The sequence below is a fragment of the Eutrigla gurnardus genome, assembly GCF_963514095.1.
Source record: "Eutrigla gurnardus genome assembly, chromosome: 12".
NCBI classification, from domain to species: Eukaryota; Metazoa; Chordata; class Actinopteri; order Perciformes; family Triglidae; genus Eutrigla; species Eutrigla gurnardus.
In genome coordinates, this window is record NC_139926.1 from 1 (window position 1) to 26,457 (window position 26,457).

General features: G+C 45.5%; 1 protein-coding gene across 1 annotated transcript in view; it reads right to left on the reverse strand.

Moving 5' to 3' along the window:
* Positions 1 to 3: 3 nt before the first annotated feature.
* Positions 4 to 26,457, reverse strand: part of dnah2 (dynein, axonemal, heavy chain 2) — a gene marked incomplete at both ends in the record, with an annotated part of 176,051 nt that continues 149,597 nt past the window's right edge. The window contains 14 exons of the mRNA XM_084023176.1: positions 4 to 182; positions 2,961 to 3,144; positions 3,284 to 3,432; positions 4,518 to 4,704; positions 4,971 to 5,097; positions 10,228 to 10,427; positions 10,551 to 10,695; positions 10,881 to 11,014; positions 11,153 to 11,301; positions 11,418 to 11,568; positions 12,144 to 12,210; positions 12,369 to 12,517; positions 21,595 to 21,717; positions 21,813 to 21,977. Coding sequence (XP_083879302.1) covers positions 4 to 182; positions 2,961 to 3,144; positions 3,284 to 3,432; positions 4,518 to 4,704; positions 4,971 to 5,097; positions 10,228 to 10,427; positions 10,551 to 10,695; positions 10,881 to 11,014; positions 11,153 to 11,301; positions 11,418 to 11,568; positions 12,144 to 12,210; positions 12,369 to 12,517; positions 21,595 to 21,717; positions 21,813 to 21,977 — 2,109 coding nt within the window. The remainder of the gene's footprint in view (positions 183 to 2,960; positions 3,145 to 3,283; positions 3,433 to 4,517; positions 4,705 to 4,970; positions 5,098 to 10,227; positions 10,428 to 10,550; positions 10,696 to 10,880; positions 11,015 to 11,152; positions 11,302 to 11,417; positions 11,569 to 12,143; positions 12,211 to 12,368; positions 12,518 to 21,594; positions 21,718 to 21,812; positions 21,978 to 26,457) is intronic.

The following is a 26,457-nucleotide window of genomic DNA, read 5'->3' on the forward strand; positions in this document are numbered from 1 at the left end:
TTCAGTGGTCATCTTGATGCCAGCCTGCAGGATGCTAATGGGAAATCCGGGGTGTGGAGCAGAGCTGAGCCAGAGTCTGAAGTCTGGGTGTAGGTTCTGCACTTGCAGCTGCTCCACCAGCTTGTCCAGCTCAGGCATCCACAGGACAGAAAGGTGGCAGTTGGCAAGGAACACCCAGTGACCTGGGCAGAAAAATAAGCTAAGATAACCTGTTGCCATTGTTTATGTCATGCCTGTTGTCGTGTTACTGGGTAGTAAGAAAATGCATCATTCAAGTACTTTGTACACTTCCGAAACCAAAAGAAACAGAAGGGTTATTTGCTCTCCCACAACTAAGCCTCTGAATGAATATGGAAGCATGTTTACACAGAGATCCGCCATGATTATGGAAAGAAGACCCCTCAACGTGCACCGTTCATACTGAACTTTGGTGTCTCCATTTACACAAGCATCCCGGCCCTGTGGAACCAGAGAGACACCAGAACAATGATGGCAGGTGAACTGAGTGTTGAGTTTTTTTTGCTCGACGTGCACATTTATACGACTCCTCAAGCCCAAACGAAGTCGCTGTACATCACATGTTGCAAACAATGGTGTGCCTCATGTGAGGAAATACTCGCTTTTCAATCTTCCTCTTGGATGGATGTTGAGTATTTTAAACCCCCCGGTGGCAGGTTGCACACACACAATGCGCCATTAAAACGTCACCTTCTGCCCCGGCTTCCTGACTCGCCCCATTCACACTGAGGTCTGTTACGCCTCTGTTATGCCTTTCAGGGTTTCCCCCAGAAAACTTGCTAAGCCTGGTGGTATGGCCGCTAGAGAAGCCCATCGGCGGCCCACTGTGTTTAAGTTGACAGGAATTTTGAAATTATGACTGTTACGTGTTATTGTAAGCCATTTATTAACAATACTTAAACGCAGAGTCTTACAAAAAGGCACAATCTTGAAATACTGTTTTAACAAACACAAAAAAAAAATCCTAGTGAATCTTAAAACAAGCCACTGCTGGTCACATTTTAAAGTAAAATAAATACAGTGCAAACATGGCCAAGGGGTAAAAACAGGGAACTCAGCTACCAGGGTTTTAACCAACACCAAGCCCTGGCAAAATATCACTCCCATCCTCCAACAGCTCCACTGGTTGCCAGTCAAGTCACGCATCACCTACAAGACCCTCCTGCTCACCTATAAAGCTCTCCATGGACTCTCACCACAATACCTCAAGGATCTCCTCCACCCCTACACTCAGTCACGCTCCCTGCGGTCCTCTGACAAGGACCTGCTGGCAATACCCCGCACAAGGTTGCGAACATTTGGGGACAGGGCTTTCTCTGCCCATGCTCCTACAAACTGGAATAGTCTCCCACTCCACATCCGCTCTGCCCCATCCCTGCCCATGTTCAAAAAGCACCTCAAAACATTTCTTTGCGCTAAGTCCTTTGATCCCTAACCCCCCTGCCCCCCCCACACACACACACACTTTTTGTGAAGCGACCTTGAGTACTATGAAAGGCGCTATATAAGTCCAAGTTATTATTATTATTATTATTATTAGAACATGAAAAACTGGAAATCTATTTGTTATTTTATAATAGATATTTCATTAGGTCAGTGTACTGTATTTACATTATTTATTTACTTTTGTTTTTGCTTGCTGCCATCTCAATGCTAGTGCGATGGTGTAGAGACCCAATATGTGCATTTAGCACATCTTGCCTATAAGTTGTACAAGGAGCGTCAATGAAGACTCTGGTTGAGGATACGTTGCCCGCTGGCGGTGGTAGCGACACACCCGCCCACATTGCATCGTCTGTCCTGGCCACATTCCGCTAGAACACATTCACATTCCATTGACAGTTGTGGCTCAGAGATGGGCGAGTGGCGACGTATGTGAACGAGGCTAAGAACGACACAAAAAGCCACATAAAATGAAGCGTATCTAATGCTGAATTTAATAGCAAAATTTGCTAAAACAACATGAAATTAGCGAGCATAATATTGTTAATATTTTAATAAAGTACAAACATACCATACTCGGTCTTGTAGAGCCATCCGCTAAATTTAGGGTCCGCTAACCATTTTGGATTAAATCCGCTAGTTCGATGTTGATAGGGATACCATCACGGCTCGCAGAAGGCTGCTCTGACAGCGTGCTAACATCCGTGCTAACAGCCGTGCTAACTCGTGCTGGCACTGCCTCATCATCGAGGCGCGGCTCGGTCCTGGGTGTGAACGAGCGGGCTCATCGCCTTCTCCAGTGCTCCTCCGACTTCGGAAAAAATCAAGTGTCCAACGTTTTTTTTGCCTTTCTCCGGGACATGTCGCGTAAGAGTTGTTCGCGTGTAAACGGGTAGAGATGGGCAGTGGTTTTGGGGGTTCAGGTGATGGAAAATACACCTGACCTCTCACCCCCTATATGTTCATGTATCGACCATAAGATGTCGCCATTGTGCTTTCAACCGTATCACCAGATGCGGTTAAAAGCTCTGTATACTGTCTTTGGTATCACTGTTTCTGGTGCATAAAAAAAAAAACTATTTAAAATAAATAAACAAGCGACGCTTAGTCTGGCGGGGCAGCAACAAAAGCCTGGCGGCCTGCCAGGCCTATAAAGCACTGGGGGAAACCCTGCCTTTGTTACACCTTTGTTACACCTCTGTTACGCCTCTGTTACACCTCTATTACACCTCTGTTACACCTCTGTTACACTTCTGTTACTCCTCTGTTACTCCTCTGTTACTCCTCTGTTACTCCTCTGTTATGCCTCTGTTACGCCTCTGTTACGCCTCTGGGACAACCTTCATTGTCGGCTCAGAGGTGGAACCCCGTTCCATCTCTGTACCTTTTACACAAACCATGTTGTGGAAAAAAGGAGTGATAATTGGAAAACAAAAGCCAGCGTAAAAGGGGCTTGAGACAGACGAGCAGGGACAAAGCGAGAGCAGTTGGTGCTTTACCATTCGTGGTGCCCTCCTCAATCATGGTCCTTGCGATGGGGGCCTGTCCCTGGCCCAGAGAGAGTGCATGGAAGTGCTGGCTCATACCAGAGGCCTCAGCCAGGTGCTGCAGGTCTTCTGTGGGGTCCACCCCAGTAGACAGAACAAAGATCAGTGGAGTCCTGCTGGTGGATTCTTCCACAGCCTGAGAGAGAAGCAAAGAAGGACAAAGACTTTTTTCAGGTGAGCTCCAATCAAACTGAATTCAAATTCAAATTCAACCCTTTACATGTAATATTCAGGAAGAGGAAGACGTAATGGAGATTAAATGAACAGACACTCACAGCCTCCATGTTGAGAACAGGCGGCTCCACAAAGTGACAACCGAGGTTGTTAACGATGAAGGAGGTGATGCACAAGGAGACGCGGTCCTGGCGCAGAGAGCGCACTATCAGCATCTTCTGGAAGTCATCACAATTCATGTCCCAATTACCTAGAAGGAAAGGTGGGAAGGTAAAAGCAGGGCACTCGTGGGTTAGGGAAATAAGAAGGGAAGATGTATGAATAATAAGTGAACAAGGGATGTAGGGAGGAAAGGATGAAAGAAATGTAGGATAGAAAACCTCAGCAGCCCTCAAATCTTATTCCTACTAATAACAGAAAGCTCTCTTCTATCTCTTTAGTGAACCAATCATTAATAGCAGAGAAGAAGACACATTCATCATCACAGGTGTATAAAATACTGTATACACACACACAAATCAAATACAGAAACCAGTTAAGGTACTAATACATGAAACTTGTCAATTGTCAATAGCTTGGTCTCAGTCACGTGATTGTGATGACGCGTTACGGGGGCGCGATTTCCAAATGGCTGTCCGGAAGTAAAAATGCCGACTACGTCTATGGAGGAAACCGTTTCAGAGAGTCCCTATTGTAGGGATTTAGAGCCAGTTTCTAGAATACGATACAAAAAATTAGTTAGCAAATATGTTGGGCGTGACCCGTACCTCCATGAGTTTTCTGGAGTGAGGGACCCATCGCCGTTCCGAGGTTCGGGGAAGGAGGGAAGGAGGGGGGAGCACGGTGAACGGAGAGGCAGGCGAGGCGAGACGGGCCCACGCACCGCACCGGGCATCCCGAAGTCTGAACTTAGCGGGACGAAGGCAACTGGTGCCTGCGACTGCCCCAGCAGCGGAGAACGCGAGCATTCCCGATTGATGGCAAAGCGACTCTCAGACCCGCAGACGTAGGTTTAAAATCCACTTTTTACGGCGTTATTCTGTGAGCTTTTTACAATTCTCACCTTTATGGACGACAGCCTTTGGTACTCTAAAAAAAACGTTTCCTTTTCACGGGTAGAACAATTGGAGCAGCTATAAACTACACAAAACATGGGCATCTTGACATTTTCACAAGGCAGTTCTATGGGCAGACTTCACTTCCTGCCCTCCATCTGGATTTAGCGCGTTCGCGATGCAGCACTGTGACGTCACGTGAAACCAACCTATTGAGTAGGCTTTAACTTCATTGTTCATTTTTACAGCACCAAAAAAACCTCCCACAACACATAGAGACCTGGTAATGTAGCCTTCTCTGGTTCAGCACTGGTGAACCAAAGGTTCCAGCGTCGGGGGTCCTGTTCAAAGGAGGCCATGATGCCATGGAAGCTGGGCAGCTTCTCCAGCTCTGTGATGTTGTCCCAGCTGGACTTTACCAGCCAGCCTGTACAGGGGTTGTCCATCTGATCCTCCTTGTCAAGTACCTAGAAGCACACACTGATGAATCAGTAGCCAAAATATTCTTCCTTCAGTGTATCAAGACCAAAACACCCACCAACATATCAGTCATACACCTACAGGTTCTTCCCAGGGATATTATCCAATTCACTGACTAGGTATGAAAAACCTATGATGATCTTGGCGAAATACATTGTACCAAATACACAATGGAATGTCTTTGTCCTGTTGGATGATCTCAGATCAAATAAGACCAAAAGAAGATGTTTGAGTGTGTCCAATCTTTTCTTACGAGTCCTCCTCGGAGGAAGAATCTGTACTCATCCATGTCCAGTTTTCCAGCCACCTCCAGGATTTTGGCACACATCTGGAAGCTGAAGAGCAGCTTATGGCACTCAAACAGACCACGACACGTGTAGCTGCAGAGGATATCACACTTAGTTAGCTAAAGTAACTCAACTGATTTACACTCAAACCACAAAATCTAATTCCAATAAGTGAACTGATAAATTATGAAGTAAACTATTATTATCAAGGACACAATTATTGGTACAGCCTTAAGGGCTCCGATGCTATTGTGGCTCTGCTGGTAGAGAAGAACGTAGGTTGTATGTCAAGTGTCCTCTAGCCCCTCATACTGAGGTCGTCCCGCCTCTGTTAAGCCTCTATTACACCTCTGTTACGCCTCTATTACACCTCTGTTAGTCTCTTTTAAACCTCTGTTAGTCTCTGTTACGCCTCTGTTAAGCCTCTATTACACCTCTGTTACGCCTCTATTACACCTCTGTTAGTCTCTTTTACGCCTCTATTACACCTCTGTGAGTCTTTTTTAAACCTCTGTTAGTCTCTTTTACGCCTCTGTTACGCCTCTGTTAGTCTCTGTTACGCCTCTGTTAGTCTCTGTTACGCCTCTGTTACGCCTCTGTTAGTCTCTGTTACGCCTCTGTTAGTCCCCTGTACACCTCTGTTAGTCCCCTTTAAACCTCTGTTAGTCTCTTTTACGCCTCTGCTAGTCTCTTTTACGCCTCTGTTACGCCTCTATTACACCTCTGTTAGTCTCTTTTACGCCTCTATTACACCTCTGTGAGTCTCTTTTAAACCTCTGTTAGTCTCTTTTACGCCTCTGTTACGCCTCTGTTAGTCTCTGTTACGCCTCTGTTACACCTCTGTTAGTCTCTGTTACGCCTCTGTTAGTCCCCTTTACACCTCTGTTAGTCTCTGTTACGCCTCTGTTAGTCCCCTTTACACCTCTGTTAGTCTCTGTTACGCCTCTGTTAGTCCCCTGTACACCTCTGTTAGTCCCCTTTACACCTCTGTTAGTCCCCTTTACACCTCTGTTAATCTCTTTTACACCTCTATTAGGGTCATTCCATGTGAAAACAGCCAAAATCGGGGTATCATGTACATGACACCTCTCAGATTTTGCTGAAAAGCGGTGAAAATATGCCGTATGTTACCAAACGAGGTAATCTGAAGTTTCAGGTCAATATCTCAAACGATTTGCCTGTGGCGTCCATTTGAATTTCAAGTGCCACACCCCTTTTTGACACATTGGAATTTTGTATTTCATTTGTTGGCATTTTTGGAGGCCCATAACTTCTGTTCTAATAGTGATAGAAGGCTGAAAATTGCTCTGTTAGTTCATTGTAATGTGTACTTCACAATTCTACAGGCAGAATCAACATTCCTTACTGTTTGGGTGAGAGGTGGGTCACCAAATTCCAATTTTTTTTTGACGGCCAAAATTATTTTTCACTTTTTGGGTGCTTCTAGCACCACGATGAATGATCACATTTATTCCAAACAGGATTATTTGTTATATGTGGGACCTTTGCTCTTGCCAAAATGAATTTGAAGGGTATGGTACACCTGGTGGGGGTTTTATGGGGGTCCAAAAACCCTCCCGGGCAGAGGTGACTCTTTTGGAACCCCATATTTGGACCCCCAAATGACCACGTGGGCACTTGATGATCCTAATGGGATTTTATACCAGATAAAGATACATATTTGTTCTTTCTTTAATGAAATAAAACCTTTGACTATAAAGCTCCTTGATATGAATTTTATTCGTCAAAATGCACCATTTTGGACTTTTTTTCCCCAGAAGTCTGGAATGTAGATCAGGGAGAATTTCGTGATGATAAAGCATGAAAATATGGGAAATAACTAAGTATTATGCTCAGTGATGGCAAACAATTAAATATTGAGACTGCTGGCCATTAATTTCCTGAAAATCACAAATTAACCCCTTATCCCCGATGAAAGAGACCCGCCTGTGACAAGCGACTTGCAGCATGAGCAAGTCTGCAGGCCACTGATGCAAACCACATTCTGACACCAATGGAGATGTTTCAATGGGCAAAAGAAAACATTAAGAACTTTATATTCTTCTTTGTTAGTGCAGAAAATATTAAAAAAAAACGAGGAAACGTACGAATTGGAGAGACGTTATGCCTCAGCCAAAACGATCAGTGGAACCAGATCGCTTCATTGCTTTATACCAATTTCCAAAAATAAGATACGGATGAAAAGAATATCACAGGATACAATATTCACCGATGTCGATGCAGGACAACAATCGGATTCAGAACACTTGGATACCGAACCCGGAGGGAGAACACTCGCAGTCAGATCAGCCACAAAACTACATTTTCTAGCCAGGAAAATACATTGCCTGTATCTATGATGATGACTGGCTCATTGGAAACATTGTTGAAGGTTCAGATGAACATGGTGACGTTTTTGTAAAATTCATCTATGGACGCAGTGCTCGCCAATTCAAACGTGACCAAAAGGACCATGACAAAATGATGTTACTGTTTCCACAAGTTCTTGGATAATAGTTATAGATGAATTTCACAAAAACGTCACCATGTTCATCTGAACGTTCAACAATGTTTCCAATGAACCAGTCATCATGATAGATACAGGCAATGTATTTTCCTGGCTGGAAAATGTAGTTTTGTGGCTGATCTGACTGCGAGTGTTCTCCCTCCGGGTTCTGTATCCAAGTGTTCTGAATCCGATTGTTGTCCTGCATCGACATCTGTGAATATTGTATCCTGTGATATTCTTTTCATCCGTATCTTATCTTTGGAAATTGGTATAAAGCAATGAAGCGATCGGGTTCCACTGATCGTTTTGGCTGAGGCGTAACTTCTCTAATTTGTATGTTTCCTCGTGTTTTTTAATATTTTCTGCACTAACAAAGAAGAATGTAATGTTCTTAATGTTTTCTTTTGCCCATTGAAACATCTCCATTGGTGTCAGAATGTGGTTTGCATCAGTGGCCTGCAGACTTGCACGTGCTGCAAGTCGCTTGTCACAGGCGGGTCTCTTTCATCGGGGATAAGGGGTTAATTTGTGATTTTCAGGAAATTAATGGCCAGCAGTCTAAATATTTAATTGTTTGCAATCACTGAGCATAATACTAAGTTATTTCCACTATTTTCATGCTTTATCATCACTAAATTCTCCCTGATCTACATTCCAGACTTCTGGAAAAAAAAGTCCAAAATGGTGCATTTTGACGAATAAAATTCACATTAAGGAGCTTCATAGTCAAAGGTTTTATTTCATTAAAAGAAAGAACAAATATGTATCTTTATCTGGTATAAATCCCATTAGGATCATCAAGTGCCCACGTGGTCATTTGGGGGTCCAAATATGGGGTTCTAAAAGAGTCACCTCTGCCCGGGAGGGTTTTTGGACCCCCATAAAACCCCCACCAGTGGTACCATACCCTTCAAATTCATTTTGGCAAGAGCAAAGGTCCCACATATAACATATAATCCTGTTTGGAATAAATATGATCATTCATCGTGGTGCTAGGAGCACCCAAAAAGTGAAAAATAATTTTGGCCGTCAAAAAAAATTGGACTTTGGTGACCCACCTCTCACCCAAACAGTAAGGAATGTTGATTCTGCCTGTAGAATTGTGAAGTACCCATTACAATGAACTAACAGAGCAATTTTCAGCCTTCTATCACTATTAGAACATAAGTTATGGGCCTCCAAAAATGCCAACAAATGAAATGCGAAATTCCAATGTGTCAAAAAGGGGTGTGGCACTTGAAATTCAAATGGATGCCACTGGCAAACCGTTTGAGATATTGACCTGAAACTTCAGATTCCTTTGTTTGGTAACATAAGGCATATTTTCACCGCTTTTCAGCAAAATCTGAGAGGTGTCATGTACATGGGTGGTTGAGTTGGCACGGAATGACCCATTACGCCTCTGCTAGTCTCTTTTACACCTCTGTTAGTCTCTGTTACACCTGTTAGTCCCCTTTACACCTCTGTTAGTCTCTTTTACACCTCTGTTAGTCCCCTTTCCACCTCTGTTAGTCTCTGTTACGCCTCTGTTAGTCTCTGTTACGCCTCTGTTACACCTCTATTACACCTCTATTTGTCTCTATTACACCTCTGTTACGCCTCTGCTAGTCTCTTTTACACCTGTTAGTCTCTGTTACGCCTCTGTTAGTCTCTGTTACGCCTCTGTTAGTCCCCTTTACACCTCTGTTACGCCTCTGCTAGTCTCTTTTACACCTCTGTTAGTCCCCTTTACACCTCTGTTACACCTCTGTTACACCCCTTTACACCTCTGTTAGTCCCCTTTACACCTCTGTTAGTCCCCTTTAAACCTCTGTTAGTCTCTTTTACGCCTCTGTTAGACTTCTGTTAGTCTCTTTTACACCTCTGTTAGTCTCTATTACACCTCTTTTTGTCCCCTTTACATCTCTGATAGTCCCCTTTACACCTCTGTTAGTCTCTTTTACACCTCTGTTAGTCCCCTTTACGCCTCTGTTAGTCTCTGTTACGCCTCTGTTAGTCTCTTTTACGCCTCTATTACACCTCTGTTACGCCTCTGTTACACTTCTGTTAGTCTCTTTTACACCTCTGTTAGTCTCTGTTACGCCTCTGTTACACCTCTGTTAGTCTCTGTTACGCCTCTATTACACCTTTGTTACGCCTCTGTTACGCCTCTGTTAGTCTCTTTTATGCCTGTATTGCGCCTCTGTTACACCTTTGTTACGCCTCTGTTAGTCTCTTTTATGCCTTTGTTACGCCTCTGTTACGCCTCTGTTATGCCTCTGTTAGTCTCTTTTATGCCTTTGTTACGCCTCTGTTATGCCTCTATTACACTTCTGTTAGTCTCTGTTACGCCTCTACTACACCTCTGTTATGTCTCTATTACGCCTCTGTTACGCCTCTATTACGCCTCTATTACACATCTGGGACAACCTTCATTGCCGGCTCAGAGGCGGAACCCCTCTCCATCTCTGTACCTTTTACACTAACCATGTTGTGGAAAAAAGGAGTGATAATTGGAAAAAGAAAAGCCAGCGTAAAAGGGGCTTGAGACAGCCGAGCAGGGACAAAGTGAGAGCAGTTGGTGCTGTACAATTCTTGGCACCCTCCGCGAGCAAGACACTGAACCCAGTGCCATCAGTATGTGTCTGAATGCATTCAGCAGTTATACATCATTGTAATTCTCTCGCCATACAAAACCTTTTCTGATTGATATTCACCTGCATGTCCTTGCTTACCTGTATACTGCGTATGTGTGGTAGTCATTGAGGTTGCTGATCCTTTCCTTCAGGTTGAGGCTGCGCTTGCTCTTAACTATGCTCAGGTTGAACAGGTTGATGTAAGCATCCAGTGAGAACTGGTACATTGGGTCAATGTGGCCCAAGTCGTTAAGGATGGAGAAGAGAATGGACGCTCGCTGGGCACATGGGCGATAGGCCTGTTAACAGAGAGCACTTTAACTCATATGCACTCATATATCATATAAGGGCAATCACAAGGTTGAAGACACTTCAGCATTGGCTTCACTTCTCAGATGTGGTTATGCCAGCCCAGTTCTGACCTCTCTAGCAGAGTCAATCATGATCTCAGTCTGTTCATTGCTCTCCAGCTGTTCGGAAACCTCCGTGGTTGTCACTTTGGATGTCTGTAGGGTGTTCACCAGCTGTACATCGTCCAGCAGGGAGCCAGTCGCCTCATTCAGCAGCCTGGTAGAGTACACACACACACACACACACAGAACTATATACATAAATACAACAAAACATGACAAAAAGGACAACACACCAACATAGACTGAAATCATTATTTAAAATCCCATATTCTTAGGGAAGTAGGCCTTTCTACTGTCTACTCCAGATCACAAGGACAACAACAATATATGACAAACAACCTGAGTATCTCATCCTCCAGCTCCTGCAGTTGTTTCTTGCCAGAAGCAATGCTGATAAGCAAAGAGTCCTTCTGTCCTTCTAGCTCTGGACGCTCCTTACACACCAGACGTCTTAGTAGCTGTTCTTCCAGACCCTGCGTGCGTGCGCACACACACACACACACACACACACACACACACACACACACACACACACACACAATCAGACAATTTAGGCACCAGCTCAGTGCCTCAGTATATAATAGTGAACTAGGGCTCAAACACCCTCAGACCTGTTCCCTGACAGCGAAGTTCACTATGGTGGTCTTTGTAGAAATCTCCTGTGTGTAGTTGGGATTAGACAGCTTGGTGCTGATGTACAAACGGAACTCTGGACTGTACTCCACCTCCTTATCAGCCAGCTTCATCAGCAGCCTGCCGCCTGGAAACAGTACACCAAGATGTACACCCATATACACCCTGGTCTAGATCGATGCAGACTGACTTCAGAGAAAGGCTTGGTATTTGAATGTTCTGCAGTGTGTGTTTGTGTCCGACCTCTCCGTATCAGGGACTTGTTAAGAACTGGGTTGAGAGAGGGGTCCAACCCCTCCTGGACATTCTGCAGCAAAACCGGATTTCCAAACTGGATGGCCTTCTCCAGCACCATGAGGTAGTCTGGCGTCTGAAAGTCTATTACCTTCAGACCCTGCACATGTGCATGCAGGAGGACACAAGAGACACAGAACAGAGATAAGACAAACAACAGAACACTGCCTGTCACAGGCGAACAGCATCAGGAACAATAACATGCATGGCTATAAAGAAGGATGTCACTTTCAATGTCAGTTGAAGTATTTACCCTTGAGCTCTAAAGAATGAGCTAGTCCTGAAATGTTGCAGTTTAAATTTGAGAAGAGATGTGATTGTGATGTGACCTGAGGCTGCTTTATGAGGAGAAATTTATAAGCAACAATGATGATAGTTCTCTCCTTTCTGCCTTCTGGTGAAGAATATTAATGCAGGGATCAGTGGCCCAAGGGCAGCAAGAAGTTTGAAAGGGGAAGGAGACGGTGCAGTGTACCAGAGGGTACATCTATCTTATTTCATGTCCTCAAAACCCTGATTACCTTTCTTCATCTGCTTTAATATTGTTTCCTGTGCAGACACTCAAGTACCCATTATTTCATATCCATGATGTTTCCAGATTTTCCAGAATTTAACGCTCCATCAGAAAAAAACAACACTGAATAAGAATCTAAATAAGAGTGAGTCAAGACTAACTCTCTTCATCTCCATATTCTTGATCCACTTCAGAGATTGGCCTTGAGGGTCTACCAGTAGGGGCCATCTTGAAAGAAGACAAAGAAATAAACAACTTGTATTTACAGGATGAAACGCATGTTTTGTAGAGTGAATACAACCAAATCCTAACCATTTGAATTGAGTATGCTCACTGCACTACAGTTAATCAACCTTTAACAACAGATGGTGTCTACATGTACTGACCGGTTTCCGCGGGTGACGATAACTCCATTCTCAGTAGAGAACGTGTCAGAGGGCAGACCCTGAAGGTTCCAGCCCCTCACTTCTGTGGGCTTGGACAGAAACACGGCAAAACTGAAGGCTGGAGTGCATGGGATCGCTAAGTCTCGTACCTGAGGGAAGAAAGACAGAAAGACTAGGGTTTGTTGGAAATACAACTCTTTCATGACTAGCTAGTAACTGGAGATGGCATACAAGTATATGGCAAGCTTTCCAATGAGCTGCACATGAGGACAGTAGTGGTTCTTGGCAGGGGCGAAGCAGGCAGCCGCCCTGGGCGGTCTTCATCATGACACATGGGGGGCAGCACGAGTATTGGAACAAAATTTATATTAATTAATATTATCTACCATCACTGTGTGGGGAATTGGCAAATTGGCACCCCCTGCAGGCGCCCCTGCTTGCTGAGAAGAAGAAGCTGTGAGTGAAGGGGAAGGGGGGTGGGTTCCACCTCTGGGTCTCCATATTGTAACGGACAGGGGGGGCAATTAATAGAGCAATACTCTAATGAAATGGAGGAATAAGTGGGCTTAAGTCAGTCACACCTTGACTTTCTTCCAAATAGGGCACATTTCATTGATAATATTATGAATACAGATCATTCACGTTTTACTTTTAGTTTGCTGTTCTTAGCGCAATACTGTAATAATTAGATTCTCTTTCGTGTGTTTTCACATTTGTGTGATGGAGGATTTGTGCTAGCGGCAGCTGCACGGTGCTGAAGCGGGCAGCACTGTCGCCTCACAGCGAGAGGGTCCCGGGTTCGATTCCCGGGTTTCTTCTGTGTGGAGTTTGTGTAACGGGTTGTAAATCGTTTGTTTAAAATGCCTGCATAAATGGGGACGGCGCCATCTGCTGGTGTCGATGTTGCATTGCGGCACTTGCATCGCGAGTTAAAAGAAATGCCTTATGGGTAATCCACAGCAGAACTTGTGGAAACTGCTGTGGTAAGTCGCATGCTAAACGCTGCAGGGATAATTGCAAGCTAAAAAGCCCTAAAGCCCACAACACATCACTTTAGTTATTGTATTTCTGTTATATAATTGAGGAATGAATGCTGTTTATTCGGCGTCGGGTACATCGTTACGTTCAGGCGCGGAGCTAAATGCTAGCTAATGCGTAGCGTATTTCACGTGTCTCTGATGCTAGCTCTCCATTTCCATTTATTTTGTGTTGTGTAGGGCTGCTTGTGTCTGTCCGTGATGCTGAACTGCTTGTTCTGACACACTGGTTTCCCCATGTGCAGGTAAATGGTTGCATTTGTTTAGTTCCATTGTGGTGCCCAAGATTTATATTGTTTATATATATTGTATTTAATGCAGGAGAGATGTTACTTCTCACAGGCTGATGGCTTGAGTTTTGTTTTACATTTTACTGTGGAAGATGTATACTGTACTGGATACTGTATTGTATTATATCTTTGTTGGACACAGGTTCCACTGTACGGTCACATGAAGAGAGTTTAATAAAGAGCAGAACTTGTGGAAACTGCTGTGGGCTGCTTGTGTCTGTCCGTGATGCTGAACTGCTTGTTCTGACACACTGGTTTCCCCATGTGCAGGTCAAAATTACACAACGCGGAGATCAAGAGAGACTGGTAGGAAGAGGACTGTTACATTGGTGCCGTGACCCGTCCATGACTACACCGGACCGGGCTGGTGTCTTCTCTTCTCATCACTGCATCCTTTTACAGCCACAATTCTTTCTTTGTTTTGAACGTCAGGTTTATTTAGCTAGTGGCAGCCATATTGTACTGTGATTGTCATTTTATTTGAGTGTGGACTTTGATGTTGAGTATGAGTCTCAACAAGTATAATACCCCTGACAGGATTTCTCTTAGTATTGGTCGAGGAAGAGGGTTCCATAGTACGCCCATTCCTTTTTCAGTAAGTGACCATCAGGTCAGGGATAAAATAACTTTTGATGATGATTCTATGCACAGTTCTATCAGGAGTAGGGATGTAGTGACGCCTCAAACTCAGCCTACAGTAGAGTTACATCCACCACATAGCACAAACACATCAGTCCCAGCCCCTCCCCTTGATGACACAAGACTAGCTGACCAAATGAGCACTATTGTGCAACAGATAGGGCAGCAGCTAGCTGATAGCATTATGTCACATCTGAGCACGTCAAGGCCCACAGCTGCAGTACATACAAGTCATGAAGAGGAACGCAATAAAAGAGACTGCTCCTCAAGCCACACACTGGATCTCTCCCAAATCCAGCTGGTCTCTCAGAGGAAAGTTAAGGACCCACCCGTATTCCGAGGAGAGGGCTCGGATACGCTGACTGTTGATGAATGGGAGGATTCAATGAAGAATTACATCAGAAAGAGTGGTGTCCAGCTGGAGAATCAAGCTGAGGAAATTCTCGTCCACCTGAGAGGCAGAGCAAAGGATGTCGTGAGATTTGGAATAAGGAATGGTGAAGTTGATGTCCAGCATAACCCGCATGCCATCTACGGGATCATTCGTAAACATTTCAGCTCTAGCCATTGCTCCTCTGTGCCCCTTGCAGACTTTTATTCCACCCTGCCAAAAGAACACGAAGATCCATATGAGTATTGGCTAAGACTGAACAGAGCTGCTGATGTTGCTGCAGGTTGTCTTACAGAGCAAGGTAAAATGTTCGACAGTCCTAGTGTTGAGGTTACACGCATGTTCATCAGACACTGCCCCAGTAGAGAGTTAGCTCTTACCTTTAGATCCAAAACAATTGATAAGTGGTCGGCTCGTGAGGTCCAGGAAGTGTTAGATGAATACCATCTAGAGAAGGGAATAAAATCTTCTGTTGAGAGGAGTAGCAGAGTCAATGTGCACAAAGCTGAGGTTAACCCCGATGCCACTTCAGTTTCAGTTAACCCAGAACAAAAACCTCCGGTGAGCCAAGACACTTCTACTCTGGAGAGGCTAATGGGAATGTTAGAGAAAGTGCTACTTCAGGGCCAAGGTTACGCTCAAGCCAACAAAAAGCCAAATATCAACCACAGACTCCCGAAAATTGATGGCTTAAATGACACACCATGTTCCTTATGTAACGACAGCTCTCACTCTGCCCTGACACACTGCCGAGAGAACAGACTGTGTTTCCTGTGTCATTCACCTGGCCACTCAAGACGCAACTGTCCCCAGGGGAGACACCCCCCTCTGCACAGTCAGCAGGGAAACTAAGTGATCTGCGTGCAGGGGAGGACAGCGCAGATCAAGTGAGTGAGCCTCCCACTTTGGATTTGACAGACATTGACGACTATGAATCATTGTGTCACACTTACAGCAGCATAGTGTCATCGCATAAAACACTGATTGTGCAAGGTCTGCAAAAGCTTGCGAAGACCGACAGTCTATTCTATACTGATGTGTTGACTGACGGTGCTCATGTTCTCAGAGCGTTGGTTGACAGTGGATCCATGGCATGCACCATCAGTGAGGCAGCTGACGCAAAACTCTCCCAGTCTATCCCGAACAGTGAAAGAAAATCAGCTGAGGAATTTGTCATTGTTGGCTGTGGAGGCCACCTCGTCACACCTTCTGCCATGTATGACCTCGCTACTACAGTTTATGGCTATAAAGTGATCATTCCTGTTCTAGTTGTACCCGGACAGACTGATGAGATGATTCTCGGCAGCAATGCCATTAAGTGGCTCATTACACAGACGAGAGAAACCATGCTAGGCCAAGACACCACATCTCCTCTGAACGGTGCTCAGAGTGACAAAATACCCCATTTATTCTCCCTGCTGTCTGACTCAGATCGATGCGAAAGTGGGGCTATGCCAAACAAGATCGGCACTGCTAAACTCAGAAGGTCGGTCACTCTACAGCCGATGCTTGAACATTTGGTGTGGGCTAAGCTACCTACGTCTGATATCTCTGTAGTGGGGAGAGCAGTCGTCATCGAACCTACTCGGTCCAAGGCCAGACCTGCACAAATTATGGTGGGGAGAGTCGTCACTTCCATAAGGGGGGATGGCTGGGTTCCAGTCAAGATAGTGAATCCCACTGATAAGCCACTAACCCTTAAAAGGAATGCAAAAGTTGCAGATGTTTCCCCTTGTCTCTCTGTGCAGGACTTACCTGAACCTGATCACGTCCAGTCCAGTGTACAGTACACGCAGTGGCCGTCGCCTACACCCAGGTCGGAAGAGGAGATATCACGCTTCTTAAGTGACGTGGGTCTGCAGGATTTGGACCTCTCATCTTGTGAAGTCTCCCTCGAGTGGAAAAATAAACTGCTACAGATGATCGAGCGGTATGAGTCTGTATTCTCGAGACACAAAGTGGACTGTGGTGAGGCGAAAGATTTTGTCCACAGAATACGCCTGGTGGATGACAAGCCCTTCAGGTTTCCGTTCAGGCGGGTTCCGCCTTGCCACTATGACAAGCTTCGGACTACCCTGAATGAGATGGAAGAACAGGGAATAATTCGCAAATCTCAGAGCGAGTACTCATCCCCTCTTGTCCTGGTTGTGAAGCCGAACGGTGATCTCCGCATCTGCAATGACTTCAGGTGGTTGAATGCGAGAACGGTGAAGGATGCGCATCCGTTGCCTCATCAGACAGACGCCCTCGCAGCACTTGGTGGCAATGTGTTCTTCTCAACGATGGACCTCACGTCTGGTTTCTACAATGTCAGGCTGCATGAGGACGATAAGAAATACACAGCTTTCTCCTCCCCATTCGGTCTCCATGAATATAACAGGATGCCCCAGGGCCTGACAAACAGTCCTGCCACGTTCATGCGGATGATGATGTCCATCTTTGGCGACGAAAACTTCACAAGCTTGTTATGCTACCTGGATGATCTGATGGTCTATGCTCCATCCGAACAGGTTGCACTTGAGCGTTTGCAGATGGTTTTCATGCGCCTCGCCGCCAACAACTTGAAGCTCTCGCCAAGGAAGTGTCACTTCCTCCGCCGATCGGTGAAGTTTCTGGGACACATCATATGTGGAGATGGTGTTAAGACAGACCCGGGTAAAGTGCAGGCTGTGAATGATGTGCAGGAAGCTGACCTGATGGAGTGTGATGGAAAAACTCCATGTGCTAAGAAAATCAGATCTTTCTTAGGGATGGTCCTCTACTACCACCATTTTATTGAGGGATGTTCTGCTAAAGCTAAGCCGCTGTTCAACCTTGTAGCTGAGCCCACCGCACCACACAAAAGAGGGAGAGGCCCTAAACCACGACTCAAAAGAGGCCACCTGAGACTGTCTCCAACTGACTGGAATGACGAGTGCAGAGAAGCATTCAAAACTTTGAAGAAGGAGCTTGTGCACAGTGTCACATTGGCCCATCCAGATTTTGATGCACCATTCATCCTCGCTGTCGACGCCTCCTTTGACGGCTTGGGGGCTGTCCTTTCTCAACTGCCCCTTGATGGAAAGTTTGCCAGACCGGTGGCATTCGCCAGCAAGACGCTTTCACACTCCCAGTTGAACTATCCAGCACATCGGCTGGAGTTTCTTGCTCTCAAATGGGCAATCTGCGACAAGTTTAGCCATTGGCTAAAAGGGCGGCCTTTCACAGTCTGGACAGATAATAATCCATTGACATACATTTTGACTAAGCCCAAGTTAGATGCATGTGAGCAAAGGTGGGTTTCAAAGCTTGCTGCATACAGTTTTGACCTGAACTATGTCCCCGGCACAAAGAATGTGGTTGCTGATGCACTCAGCAGGGAGCCATTTGTCCAGTCCTGTATAAGCCACCGCCTTGTGACTGAGCCTTACACCTCTTTACTGAAGCAAATTAGTGGGATGGTGGATAGAACAGTGCAAGATGCGTTCAGGTGTACTACTAACTGCCAGTTGGTTGTTGATCAGTCCGAGGGGGAAGCGGTTGTCACCCCGCCTCCTCCTCAGGGATCCCTCTCATCACAGGATGTCTCAGCCGTGTTGGATGCGCACGACTCTGGTGGAGTCAGCCAAATGAGAGCCACGGGTCCAGTTATTCCCCAGCTTGCTGGTGTTGACCAAACTGCCTCCTTGCCGAGGAGTGAACTGGTTAATCTGCAGGAGCAGGATGAGATCTTGGGCAGGGCTCTCTTTTATGTCCAACGTCATCGGAGACCCACTAGGCGCGAGCGTGCTGATGAGTCTCGTGGAGTGGTGAAGCTGTTGAGGCACTGGCCCAAACTCTCCATCAAAGACGGCATGTTGTACAAGGTGAAGAAAGACAGGCAAATGAACGTGACAATTCACCAGTTTGTTGTTCCAGACTCCCTGAAAGCACAAGTCCTCCATGGCCTCCACGATTCAGCTGGTCATCAAGGGCAGGCTCGCACGGTCTCTCTTGCCAGGCAGAGATTTTTCTGGATAGGAATGGAACGTGACATCATCGATCATGTGAGAAACTGCTTCCGCTGTGTGGTTGGCAAGACCTCAGAGCCTAATGGTCGAGCTCCCCTTGAAAGCATTTGCACCTCTGAGCCGATGGAGCTAGTTTGTATTGACTTTTGGACTGCTGAACAGAGCGGTAAGAAGTGTGTGGATGTTTTGGTTGTCACAGATCATTTCTCCAAACTGTCGCATGCTTTCCCATGCAAGAATCAGTCAGCGAAGCAGGTTGCTCGTCGTCTCTGGAATGACTTCTTCTGCATATATGGGTTTCCTAAACGCATCCATTCGGACCAAGGAGCCAATTTTGAAAGTCAACTCATTAAGGAGCTCCTGGAGATGGCTGGCATCCAGAAATCGCATACTACCCCTTACCATCCTATGGGGAATGGAGTTGTCGAGCGATACAATAGGACTCTTGGGAATATGGTGAGAGCTCTTCCTCCCCATTCCAAGGCCAGATGGCCACAAATGCTTCAGTTGCTGACGTTCTGTTACAACTGTACTGAGCATGAAACGACAGGATTTGCGCCCTTCTATCTCATGTTTGGGAGGATTCCACGTCTGCCAGTTGATGTTGTGTTCCAGCATGCCCTCCCCAACGGTGCTGTTGTTAACCACTGTGAGTTTGTCTCTCGCCTGAAACGTGACCTGTCTGAAGCTGCGTGTGTTGCCCGGCAGAACAGTCGGACAGAACAGTCTCGCCAAGCAAAGAACTACAACCGCAAGGCAAGAGGTTCTCCCCTCACTGTTGGTGACAGAGTCTTGCTTGCAAACCGTGGTGAACGGGGCAAGAGGAAAGTTGCTGACAAATGGGAATCCACAGTTTATGTCGTCGCATCTGTGAAACCTGGAATCCATGTGTACCGCATCAGGGATCCGGTGACATCAAAGGAAAAGGTTGTTCACAGAAACCTCCTGCTCCCTGTGAGCTTTCTCCCGGCTGGTGATGATGATGCATTGGAGTCAAGTTGCTGGTCTGTTGCTGGAAGTGGACAATGTGACCCAGTAGTTCCTGTTGACATACAAGACAGTGAGACGAAGACGATTAACTGGCTCCTACAAATGGATGATGACAGTGATGAAGATGCTGCAGCTAGCCAGCCCGATTGTTCTCATGTCGTGTCTGTGAGTGCCCCACCCTCAGAAGCTGAAGTAGTCATGGTCCCACGTGCCATGAGTGAGATCGTGTGTGCCCCTGATCATTCAGTACAAGCCGTACAGTTGCCCTCCTCTGAGATCCCTGATGGTCATGTTTTGCCTCAGTCTGCACCCTCCCTGCCCTCTACGGCAGAAGTGCGACGGGTTCCTTCCCCAGTACATGTGACTGACATTCAGCCAGATGCACACACACAGGACCACACAGTTTTCACACAGCCACCCCCAATTTGCACTAGGACAGGTAGACCTATAAAACCTCCACCCCGACTGATTTGTGAGATGAATGAACAGGTTGTGGACGACTCAGAGTCGACAGTTGTTTCATTATTCACATTTGTGAGGAACGTGTTTTCTGGGTAGTTTGCTAAATGGTATGTGAGTGTTGTTTTTTTGCGCTGGTGGGTTGGAGTTATCTTTATTGAAGAGCGATGTTTACAATATGAAAGGTGTACACGGCATCTTTTGTGTCTATGTTGGTGTGGGGATTGGCCGACCCCCTTACCTACTTATTTCCAAGTGGAAGATTTCTAACTGACTTTAACAGGATTATGCTCTTAGTACAAAGCAACTCGTCAAACTTGTATTTTTTGTGTGTGTGTGTGTTTTGATTGTTTTGCCCCAATTTAGCAGGATTTTAGAGGGGTGTATGTAACGGGTTGTAAATCGTTTGTTTAAAATGCCTGCATAAATGGGGACGGCGCCATCTGCTGGTGTCGATGTTGCATTGCGGCACTTGCATCGCGAGTTAAAAGAAATGCCTTATGGGTAATCCACAGCAGAACTTGTGGAAACTGCTGTGGTAAGTCGCATGCTAAACGCTGCAGGGATAATTGCAAGCTAAAAAGCCCTAAAGCCCACAACACATCACTTTAGTTATTGTATTTCTGTTATATAATTGAGGAATGAATGCTGTTTATTCGGCGTCGGGTACATCGTTACGTTCAGGCGCGGAGCTAAATGCTAGCTAATGCGTAGCGTATTTCACGTGTCTCTGATGCTAGCTCTCCATTTCCATTTATTTTGTGTTGTGTAGGGCTGCTTGTGTCTGTCCGTGATGCTGAACTGCTTGTTCTGACACACTGGTTTCCCCATGTGCAGGTAAATGGTTGCATTTGTTTAGTTCCATTGTGGTGCCCAAGATTTATATTGTTTATATATATTGTATTTAATGCAGGAGAGATGTTACTTCTCACAGGCTGATGGCTTGAGTTTTGTTTTACATTTTACTGTGGAAGATGTATACTGTACTGGATACTGTATTGTATTATATCTTTGTTGGACACAGGTTCCACTGTACGGTCACATGAAGAGAGTTTAATAAAGAGCAGAACTTGTGGAAACTGCTGTGGGCTGCTTGTGTCTGTCCGTGATGCTGAACTGCTTGTTCTGACACACTGGTTTCCCCATGTGCAGGTCAAAATTACACAACGCGGAGATCAAGAGAGACTGGTAGGAAGAGGACTGTTACATTTGCATGTTCTCCCCGTGTTAGCGTGGGTTCTCTCAGGGTTCTCCGGCTTCCTCCCACAGTCCAAAGACATGCAGGATGGACCTGTCTGTCTCTACATGTCAGCCCTGTGATAGACTGGTTACCTGTCTGTCTCTACATGTCACGTTGTCATTCAAGCTAGAACCGCCACTGCATGAGGTTATACTGTATGTCTTTATGAGGGGTGTGTGTGTGTACCCCACCTCCTTCATCCAGATGCCAAGCAGTGTGTCTCTACAGTTGGACAGGAAGGGACCCATGTAGGACAGGAAAGATGCTGCTAGCAAACAGTCTCCCACCAGGTATCCCATGTTCTCCTCCAGACCCTGACACAGAAAGAGAGGAACATGCGTTATGTATTGTACTGTTTGTTGTTCAGGCCTGATTATTTGTGTTATTGGTGTGCTTGCGTGTGTCCTACAGCAACTATTTCCTCCCAGAGAAGCCTCTCTCCAGCCAGGCCAGTCACCAGTTTGTCGGCTCGGTCCAGCTTCTCCTCCATAACATCGGATTTCTTCCCCAAACTGTCCTTTATCAGCATTTTCTCACCCAGCTGCTTTTCCAGCTGCTTTGTTTTCTCCCCCAGCTGCCCCAAACACACACACAGACACACACACACACACACACACACATTATACACATTATATTGGCATATACAGTATATATATATATATATATATATATATTAGGGCCGGGACTCGATTAAAAAAGATAATCTAATTAATTAGAGGCTTTGTAATTAATTAATCGAAATTAATCGCATTTTAATCGCATATAAATAATTAATATAAGTAATTTTTTTCACATGGATTTTTAGTAAACCATTGAATAATTACTGAACACATAAGCTTAAGCAAAAACATATTGTTTATTTTTGTTCAACCAAGTCCAACAGACCAGTGCAATTTTTCCCATTAACAAACACACACACACAAACATACAAATGGCCCCCCCCTGCCCCCCTGTTCAGACCAGACGCATATTTCTCTGCGATGGTCGACAAGTGCTTCTGCTCAGCTGTTGTTCATTCAGAGCTTCTTTTTTTTTATCATAACCACATAACATAAATACGCCATGTTTCTGTAACCAAGAAGTTTGTACACTTCTTTTATCCGTTCAGAGAGAGAGAGAGAGAGAGAGACACACACAGACCGAGAGAGTGTGTATGGTAGTAGACAGTAGTAGTGTAGATAGATACAGTTGAAATACACATATTTGTTTATCTACTCTTCACATTTATTTAATGTATTTCCTCTTCCTGTTTCCCGGTGCGAGTTTAGATACACAAATATCGCATTTGTCAATCGCAGTATTTTATTTTGAAAATTGCTTTTATTTTGAAAATTGACCGGATTGTCTCGTGTTTCTTTGTGTGATTTCCTGCCGGAATTGACACGATCGCTCGCGGCATGCGCAAAAAAATGGCGCAGACGCCGAAACGATCGCTTCACGGTGCGGGACGGCCGCGCCTATTCGCGTCTGGTGTGAACTACACTATCGCTTAAAGGGATAGTTCGGAATTTCGGACATAAGACCTATTTTCCAAGTGAGCCGGTGTGTTCGAGACGTCTGGAAACGTTTTCAAGAAATTTCATTCAGTTCTTCTAGTTGCCGAGTTCGCTTGTGCTATGGCTAGCGCAAGTCAATGGTTCTTAGCTAGACAGGCGTTTAAAAACTGTCTTGCCCACTCTACAGTGCACCCGAGGCAAATCCATTTTAACGGCAGACTATCGATGTACATATGTGTTGATAGAATGTTTCAAATAAAACCAACCTTGCATTTTTAAGGATTTATGTCTCAGCAGCAGCAGCAGCAGCATGTCATACTTCCTAGTAGGCTATGGCAGCGGCGGAGTGATATCACCTAGCACTTATAAGTTAACGGTTCTATAATAGTTTGTTTACCTGCTGTCTTTGCTACAGACGCAGAGTAGCCTGCAGTGCTAGTTTCTTCAATCTCACAGAAATGGCCACTTTTGGAGAATATACTGAAACTTTTGAAGACTCTGATGGGGAGTTTTTTCCACCCAAACCCAACCGTATCTGTACGAGCCTGAATATACAGAGGAAGAATTGCGCGAGAGGGATGCTCAAAGGGCAGAACATGAACGAGCGTCTGTGGAGACCGAGATAGCCCCCGCTGGAGCTGAGAACCGGGACCGAACAAACGGAGACTGGTGGTGCCAGGAGGGAATCCCCCGCAACGCATCCGAGGGTTTTCGGGTCTACGGACGGAGCAGAGGTCCGGGTTCGCGGTGCGTAATTGTGGGTTCGCGTGGCCGTGGGCTGCCCGGTGTTTGCGTGAGGTCCAAGCACTTTTCACCCAGGTCTGACGGCATGAGTTCCGACAATTCGTCCCACTTCGATTGCCTATTTACGGGCAGTATTTCGGGTGGCGCGTCTTAGAGTTTTGAGTCCGACGGAGCAAAGTAAAATTCTAGAAAAAAGTAAGATGTGTGGATTCGCGGAGCCGCCCGCTGCCCGGTGTTGGTCTGCGGTCCAAGGGCTTTTCACCCAGCTCTGAGGGCACGAGGCTCGAATATTCGGCGGTGTTCATGTGTCTATTCACCGCAACGCGTCCGAGGGTTTACGGTTCTCCGGACAGAGCAGTGGTGCGTAATTGTGGATTCGCGTGGCTGTGGGCTGCCCGGTGTTTGAGTGAGCTCCGAGGGCTTTTCAGACAGCCTTGGGGGTATAACTGCCGACAGTTTGGTCCGGTTCGATTGCCTATTTATGGGCAGTATTTCGGGCGGCGTGTCTTAAAGTTTTGAGTCCGACGGAGCAAAGTAAAATTCCGCTGCTGCTGAGAAACTAGTTCCTCAAAAAATGGATAATTCATGCGATGCGAGGTTAGTTTTGTTTTAAATATTATTCTATCAACACAGATATGTACATCGACACAAGGCCGTAGCTACCATTGAGGATACCGAGGTCATGTCCTCGGCATTTTTTTTTCACTGATTTCACTTTCCAATTTTTAAAAGTTGACTTTTTTTTCCTTCCATAACCAAGGGAAAATAAGTATAGCGGTACAGCTTTTACAGCTGTTATAGAGCGTGGTCGCAGGTATTATTACAATGTTTCCATTTCATTGTCTTCGCGACAAGTCTATTTTTTTCTCACGAGATATTGTTTTTAACATTAATTTTTTTATGCCGACTGGGGGCGAGCGCGCACGCACCAGATCAGGCACCGATAAAAAACTAAAAAGGAGCCGGTTAGAAATGAAGATAGGAAAAGCACAAAGAATGTCCAGGAGACCCGTCCTCACGAACGAGGGAGGATCAGATCAGATGGTGGCACAGGTTTAGCGATGAGGAAATCGTCACTGTCAGCTGCACATTCTGTCAGCAGGTCCGCTCCATGCAGACACTTTACAATTGATTGGTGTGACTGTTTGATGTGATTTAAAATAAAAGATTCTTCTGTGAATTTGGGTTCGTTGTGGTGGTATGTCTTCTTGATGCTCAGCCAGGTACACAGGACAATCAAACGGAGAAACGGAGACATACTTTTTTCAGTGTTTACTTTCTTAACTAGCCGGCTTTATCCCCATGACAGCGACCAAACAATCACAACTACTAGGCTACTGAACCAATCACAGGCCAGGGGAACAGGGTCTATGACACACACGTAGGAACATGAATAGGCCGATACAAAATATCTAACAACTAATTTACATCTGTCAACAATTAATTAAATTTACTATACCCAAACATATCCCAACTTAACACTATTTCATTGGTTTGTGGTTGGGAATTATTGAAACAGGGTGATAAGCAACTGCAGAGCAGTGCAGGGATGTAAAGCCAAGGGGGCCACTCCCCCCACCACCCCCCCCCCCCCCCCCCTTCCCCATCCACTCTCTCTCTCTACACACACACACACAAACACACACACACACCTACACACACACACAAAACACACACAGTAGTATAGGCCAGGCCAGCCATATACAGATGTTAAGGAATTTCAAGACATGAATTTTCATTCCAGTTAATTAATGATAATCAAGTTAAAACCTTCTCTCTCACACAGTTTAATATAAAACCTCATGTTCATCCACTTAACGTCAGAATTACATGACTGTTTATACAACCAGATGTTCAGCATCACTTGATGTTCCACCTCTTCCTTTTCAATCAACGACAAAATGAACGTTGAAGTTCAACATGTTAGTTATTACTGAAAATAAAAGTGTAATTAGCCACACTGATCTGTTTTATTCGTGCTTATTTCTTTCTTTTTGACCTTGGGGTGGGTCAGGGGGGCAGTTCAGGCCAGGAGGACTTTTGTTTTGAGGGTTGAGTTGGGATTGACCTCGGTATTTGAAAAATCCTGGCTACGGCCTTGCATCGACAGTCGAGTGTTTTAATTGATTTGCCTCGGGTGCACTGTGGAGTGGGCAAGACTGTTTTTAAAGGCCTGTCTAGCTAAGAACCATTGCCTTGCGCTAGCCATAGCACGAACTCGGCAACTAGAAGAACTGAATGAAATTTCTTGAAAACGTCTGCAGACGTCTCGAACACACCGGCTCACTAGAAAAATAGGTCTTATGTCCAAAATTCCGAACTATCCCTTAAAGGTACGTGTCCACAGGCAGCGGTGTTTCCCCGCGTCCCATTCATTAGGGGAATTCGACTTGATGTAGCTGCCTGCAGCACGCTATCTAACGTGAAGGATTGTGGGTTGAAAGTGATGCCTGATGGCCAGAATTTGTGTCCGACTTAGCACCAACTACAAAGACGTCACAGGGTCGCGACCATATTACGTGACCCAAAACATCGCGGGAACAAGTTTTTAAGATCCGCTTCTTGCAGCGCGGTCTACGGCGGCTGCAACCGGCTTGTCCACACCTACACTTCAGCGGAATGGTTCTCATTGGTTAAAAGTTCAATGACGTGTGTTCAGGTCCGCACTCGGCGGCCACCTTGTGGTGAAATGATTTAATGATTTGCCTTTTTATTTTGGTCGCTCTGATCTCATGGCTTGATCTAAAGTTCTGTGCATTGTGCTGTGAGTAGGCCCATGTATTTGTGAGGTCTGGTTAATACAAACATAGAATG